The sequence below is a fragment of the Acyrthosiphon pisum genome, chromosome A3, assembly GCF_005508785.2.
Source record: "Acyrthosiphon pisum isolate AL4f chromosome A3, pea_aphid_22Mar2018_4r6ur, whole genome shotgun sequence".
Classification (NCBI taxonomy): domain Eukaryota; kingdom Metazoa; phylum Arthropoda; class Insecta; order Hemiptera; family Aphididae; genus Acyrthosiphon; species Acyrthosiphon pisum.
The window spans coordinates 30144629-30151885 of NC_042496.1; the positions used below are offsets into that span (position 1 = coordinate 30144629).

Genomic DNA, 7257 nt, shown 5'->3' on the forward strand with positions numbered 1-7257 from the left:
CTTAGACAGAAATTCATAAAAGGTTTTCTTTTTAATTCTAAGATTTGGAAATTTAATACAAGGCTCCTAACATATTTTTACAATAGCAGTTGCAAAATAAAAGGAATACATTGTCACAATTTTTATTTATAAGCATTTAAAGTTCAAATTTATACGAAATATGTCAAAATTGCGAAAATTTGCAAGTAATTTAGTGGTTGAAAAATCGTAAAAATTTTTTCTTTTATAACTAAGTTTTTAAAATTTGGTACAAGGTTCTCCATAAGTTTTTCTTTAAAAATAATATATCCTAGACTGACAAATCATCTCCGTTCAGAATCGTTTTTCGTATACAATGATATAATATCATTGGATTCAAATTTAATTCCATCCATTACAGTAACCCACTTGTAACCTACTGTACAGCAGAGCGACATCCACGACTTACCCGCCTTTTTACTAATATATTTATTTAATCTGCGGGCTACGCTGAATTGAATAAATTCGGAATGACAAATATTATTAAGAGGATGCTACACACGCATGTGTGGTCTCCGTTTTATAAATGTAAAACATAGTAAAAATTGTTTTGCGTGGATGAGAACCACTATGGCTAAACTTATAGTTCATGTTATGCAACCAAATGTTCCTACTAGGAAGAAGAGAACATAGACTGTGCTATTTTGTTTTTAATTTTTCGATATCACAAATACGAAAAAAGTTCTCATAGTTTAAAAATAAAAGTAGTACAGTAAAATGGGGTAACTTTGATAATTTTTTACTGTTTTATGACAATTTCATTTTTTATCATATGAATAACTTCTGTAGTGTTAACGATAAAACTCTCAAAAATAAATATTAGTTACAACTAGTTCAATATTTTAACGTTTTAATTTTTAAAATTCTGAAATTATCTTTTAAGATATCAACATTTTTTAATATGCTATCAAAGTAACACAACATGCAATTTCGATACCTATATTTCTTAATGTGATATCAAAGTAACTCCATTTTATGAAGAAAAAATTTAATTATCATGGTACTCTGGTGAATAAAAATATATGGGTATCAAAGTTACCCCGCGAAATCAAAGTTAGGTACCCCATTCTAATTAAAAATTTAAAGCTAATGTAATGCAGTTAGTTATAGTATTAGGATTAAGGGGGGTGTGGGGGACAAAGCCCCCCATGGACTTGTGTAACATAAACTATTCCAGCACCCCCTAAATTCACACCCAATGTGCGCCTATGGTGCTACGTAAGCTAAAACTACTACCTAAAGACAAGGCTTCATAACACTAGTATAGGTAGTGCTTATCTTAACAATTAACAATCTCGATCCCGATTTCTAGAATTCTTAAATTACTCCCTAGGTACTCATTAAAATTTCCAGCGTGGACACATTGACATTGCGGGAAATACAAATGTGGAATGTGGATATTGCCTAACATATTATTTAAAAATCCATATAAAATACATTTCCTTTCTTTTAAATCAATTCACCTCCTGGGGTTGGTTACCATGGTAATACGAACACACAGACATACATTCATTTATATATATATAGATTTCAACTTTTTCAGTAAAAAATATGAATGTATTACTTCAGATGAAAAACTAATAGGTACAAAGTTAGTATTTTAATTTTTAACGAAGAAATTATTTTAGCAGACTTCCATTATATCTGTTATTTATTTAGTTAATTTTACTAGATAGATTTTAGACTTATTTTTTTCAACTATATTACTTAAACTCTGTTCAAATAACAATTCTAAATACCATTAATTAAATTACTCCTAACAATTATAGATTTACATATATGGACCTGATGCATTATTGACTTGTATGAATATGGCAGATCCGTTTTTCTACATGAGTGGTTTTATCTTGTACATCACAATCTCTCCGATATTCCTGAAAGCAGGATCAGTATGGATAAAGCTTGCGTCACCGGTTATCTATCGAATAGTAAGGTAAAACGTTTTTGTCATACCTATACACTGTTATATCGAATGTAATTTTACGTTAATAATACGAACTAGTGGTTCATAATATAATTAGGGCGTAAGGAAAATATTTGTTATCAATAATAAACACGATCTTAATTTATTATTTTAGAATGTTACCGGCTTATTGTGCAATGATGGTGATCACAGCTAATATCGTGCCTCATCTTGGAGACGGGCCACTGTGGCCCCAAATAACCTGGAGTGAAGCCGAGACATGTAAAAAGTATTGGTGGACCAATCTGCTTTTTATGAGTAATTATGTAGACGCCAAGTATGAAGTAAGACTTATAAACTATAATTATATATTATATTTTTACCTAAAGTAAATACATTGTACCTAGTTAAAAAGGAAATCATGTCTACAAAAACTATATAAGCCTATATTTTAAGAGTACCTACCTAATATTTAATATTAAATAGTGCCTAATAGTGAGCTGGTACATATCGTGTGACCTTCAGTTCTTCATAGTTGGAGTTATTTTGGTTTACATTTACACAAAGAACACTAAATACGGAATTGGATTGCTCTCTACCATTGTTATTGCGTCGACATTTACGCCATTTATAAGCACGATTTTGAATAAAAATGATGGAATACTTAAAGTACACCTTCGGTAAGTAAAATACAATGATAATATTTTAATATCCACCTAAGTAAATTCGAATTGATTTTCGAGGTATTTAAAATTTGATGCCGGTATCCGGTATTTGTTTACCATCGGTATTTTTGGTTATTACCAAAAATACCATACTTAGGCAGTTATTAGAAATACCATACCTAGGTATTTATCGAAAATACCATACTACCATACCTCGGCAACTATCGGATCTCCGTGAATTAATTAGTGTTTCCAAGTTTACAACCTATGATAGGGCTATTATATTATGTCATATTGATTATATAAAAATAACAAATAATAAATGTAGGCATACGGTATTTTTGGTAATTACCGTGGCACGGTATTATCGTTGATAACGGTAATCACCGATTCACTGTATATCTACTTGTATTCTATAATACCGAAAATACCACCAGCCCTTGTTACCCAATAACACCTATACGATTATTACCAATACATTATAATATGTGCCTACTATTAATATAGTATGTAGTATTAATTTATATTTATTAATATTATGCAATTTAATTATGTATGTCATTTTTTGTGACTCAAAAATGCTGTAATATTTTAAATTTGATGAGTTTATTCTCAAGCACAGCTGTAAATAGAAGCAGCCGTGTTCTGTCGTGTTGCAGTCTATGTACATTGTACATACGTGTTCTTATGAACGAAAACATAATTCATTTTTAATGCTGTTTGTTGAACACGAGAAGTCTTATTGTTATCTGTGTTATCACTTAATATAAATAGACATTTTAATGATACAGAGGCCATCTATTAAACTGTTGAGCTATAGAATTAAACATGTAGGTAGTTATTAAATACAAAACTACCTAATTTCAGATTTTTAGAAAACCCCAGAACTTATACAACGTTTAATGAGTCTTACAGAGCAAGTCACATGAGAGCCACACCTTTTTTTGTCGGGGTGGCAATGAGCTTAGTTGCTAATAAATTAAAACAGACAAAAAAAAAATTATCTGTGGTAAATATCGAGTACAGACATATCTATTATCGTTTATGAATTGAAATCATATTATGGACTGCGATTTTTATGTTTTAGTTTACTGTCTACGGAGGAACGTTAGTTGTAGTTGTGGTCTGTTTGTGGGTACAGTTATACGGTGCTTTATTTTATGTGAGACATAGACCTTATTATCTATTGGAACATGCTCTATATTCGACATTCAGCCATTGGACATGGACGACAATAGCTGTGTGGGTCACTATTTGCTATTACACAACTGGTTACGGTAATTTGAATTTTAGTCACATGGAATGTTGTTAATTAATTTATCCTTTTACACTCGTTAAGATAGTACTATACCTATTATTTATTATTATAATTATAATATTAAATGCAGTCGCTAAGTTTTGGTTGCTTTGATAACAAATTCAATGAAAGCAAAATGTTAAGTGATAATGTGGGGGGGAAGGGTGTTTAAGAATTAAGAATAAAATATATACCTATGTGTCCGAAACTCCGAACCAAATTTCGTTTTCTTACAGACATGATGTTAACAATTTATGATTTAGAGATATCAAAGATATCATCCAACCCTGGGCAAGTTAATGATAATTTTTAATTGAGTTAAGTTAAGTTGATAGAAAACATTTGAAAAAGTTTAAAGTTAATAGTTATCCTAATTTTTATTTTAACTTAGTTAAGTTAAAAGTTATGAGAAAAATTATTTATTTTTTAATGTATATAAATAGTCAGTAAAATGGTTTAAAATAATAAAAAGTAAATGTTTATGTAATATGGATCATTAATAATAATAAATTGTATTATATTTATTATTTGATTCTATATATATTAATGCAACTTGGATTTAATTAAAGTTAACTCGTTATTTATTAAGTTTATATCAAAATTTAGTTAATGAAAATTAAATTAAAAAAAGTTAAGTTAAAAAGTTAAAATTGACTTAACTTTAACTTTTGAACTCGTTTATGCCCAGGCTTGAATCATTACAATATTATTTTTATTATAGCAATACCTACTGAAAAATTTGGAAATCGGATTTCATTATTATAAACTATCATAAACCTTTACCTAGTATTGAAATGATGTAATAAGAATTTTAATTTTTTTTTCCCTACAGGTCTTTTAACAAAAATTTTTGATAACAGATTTATGGTACCCATGGGGAGACTCTCATACTCCGTTTTCTTAGTGAACCTAATCGTTATGATGATGTCTCAGAGTTCTCAAAGACTACCTACTTATCTATCAGCAAAATCATCGGTAAGATAAAAGATAATATTTGGAACATCAAATAAAATATATTATGAAGTCACTAAATAATTTGCATTGTCTTCTATGACAAAAAGATTGTTCATAATATATACGAATATAATATTGTTTCAATTCGTCTGTTTTCAGTTGGATGTTTGGATACACGATACTTTTAAAACTTATTTAATGGGCTTAGCATTATACTTAGTCGTAGAAGCACCGTTTGGAGATTTGACTAGACAAATGTTCGGGCGAGGGTAAGTTATATTACTCAATTATTATTTTCATACGTGGAAATTAATATTTTGGTTTGGTAAAAACAACATTTTTACTTTCAGTTATCCTAAGTTTTAATCCTATAGTTTATAGTCCATACTAACCTGTATTTTTTTTTCAAGAGCCCCCTCCCCTCGTCCCCCTCAAGATCATATTTCATTTTATGTGCCTAACGTTGCGAAATGTTCTTCATAGTTGTTGTGTGTTATCATTTTTGGTATCATAATGCGAACTACCACAAATTCATCGGTATTAGTTGTTAATTTATCTATATTGTTATTATTATTATATTATATGCCAAACGAAAATATCGAAGAAGAAAGTTTTAGGCTAATACAATAACAAGATAACAACTATTAATAATTATATTCTGGATTAAATAAATATATTTTATGCATAATTATATGTACGGCCAAAATAATGAGAGGAGCACGAATCCATCAGGTTGCGCAACTGTTTCCTTTTAATAAAAGTTGTTTTTAATTGCTAAAATGTGTAAATTCTCAATAACAAAGACTTATTTTTGATGAGCCAGACAATTGTAATTATTCATTTATCAACCCGTATTTTTTTTTTTTTTTATTAATTATCCCGCGGCAACTTAGGCCATTGGGAGGAGGGGTGGAACAGTAGGTTTTTTGACGGTAGGGGTGTGTTACACGTGGGTGTATTTTGGCAGAATTTTTGAATGGGGCACCCGTAGGTATCTGCCATGCCCCGGAGAGGGTGATGGCGCCACTTGTTCTCCGGATACCGTGACTTGCCCGGAGAAAAATGCCACCCAGTGACCGGGGATCGAACCCGTGACTGCGAGCACCGCAGCCGACGCGTTGACCGCTCGGCCACCTCGTCCCCCCAACCCGTATTTATTATAGTGCTCATCGCATTATATTATATTTATAAACTATTATAATGTCATTGAACAATAGTTCTAAGAATAATTCAACCCACTTTCGGAAAACCGGTTTGTGTTATTTATGTCCATAGCAAATTTTAAATTAAATTATATTTGATTGATTTGTTGTGGCCGATCTCAATGTTTGTTATTTTATTTATACAATTATCATTTGATAATATAGAATTTAAAAACATTATGTTTCAACAATCTTTATTTTATAATTTTTAGGAAAAAGAGTGACTCGTCCACAAGAAACGAAATGCCAATTGAAAAAACTACAACTGCAGAAACTCCAAAAAAAGTTATGACTCATTTATAATAAGTATTAACTGATTGAATCTTAAAACATAAGTTGAATAGATATTATTACATATTTATAATATTTTTATAAACTATATAATTAAATTTTCATTAGATTTGATTACAATTAAAAAATGATATATTATATTAATGATTTATAATATTTTTTTTTGTTAATCATAGTTTAGTTTTATAAATATGTATAATAATCTTTTTTAACGTTTTTTCTCGTTTTGTATTATTTACGTAAGTAATATTGTTGATTATGTATTTATTTTTTTTTTTTTGTAAAATAAACGAATTTTCTATTATAGCTATCACTGTTTCTACTTTCTACTTTCTTGTGACGATTTGTATATTTAATATAATTTTTTTTATATCATAGTTTTACACTTATACAAAGGGTAAAGAATAAAGACACATTGGATACTAATTAACTACCTATTGGTATATATTATATTAATAGACTAATAAACTATTATTCATATTAATTTTAACATATTATATATTATCAATTTACAAATTGGACCATACTTAATATCAAAATTCTCGAATTTATTACAACAGACTCAGGCAAGCGACATAATGGACTATTATTAATAACGTAATTTTTAGAAGTGAACGGGATCTAAAAATAGGATATATTTCGTGAGTAGAACGATGCTGGGACACGGAACACAATATTAGATATACCTAAGTATATAACTATACATTCAAGACATTTTATCGTATAATTTAAGAATTTATATACAAAAAGTACACCGGAGTATTTACGTTGCTTATAACTAAAAATACTAAGCTGATGTGACTCTGCTTGATTACCACTATACACCTCTTGAATTTATACTAGCTGATCCCGCGTAGCTTGTTGCCCGTAAAAATTGACAACTCTTAAAAAAATTGTGATTATTCAACTCTTTTTGGGTGTAACTCG

The 7257-nt window shown here is 29.2% G+C and overlaps 2 protein-coding genes across 7 annotated transcripts in view; one reads left to right on the forward strand and one right to left on the reverse strand.

Moving 5' to 3' along the window:
* The window catches only part of LOC100570184 (nose resistant to fluoxetine protein 6), a 125830-nt gene that overhangs the window by 68756 nt on the left and 49817 nt on the right, over positions 1-7257 (reverse strand). The gene's annotated exons all lie outside the window — the stretch shown is intronic.
* Positions 1-7257, forward strand: part of LOC100568675 (nose resistant to fluoxetine protein 6) — a 43152-nt gene that overhangs the window by 29660 nt on the left and 6235 nt on the right. Inside the window, exons 7-12 of one of the 4 annotated variants that reach the window (XM_029491232.1) lie at positions 2408-2601; positions 3454-3595; positions 3674-3863; positions 4716-4858; positions 4997-5106; positions 6252-6453. The exons of 1 other annotated variant lie outside the window; for it this stretch is intronic. In XM_029491232.1, coding sequence (XP_029347092.1) covers positions 2408-2601; positions 3454-3595; positions 3674-3863; positions 4716-4858; positions 4997-5106; positions 6252-6342 — 870 coding nt within the window. In that variant the 3' untranslated portion in view covers positions 6343-6453. Of the gene's footprint in view, positions 1-2407; positions 2602-3453; positions 3596-3673; positions 3864-4715; positions 4859-4996; positions 5107-6251; positions 6454-7257 lie in introns of those variants that run through there. 2 more of the 4 variants (XR_003839765.1, XM_029491233.1) reach the window with 2 other exon arrangements.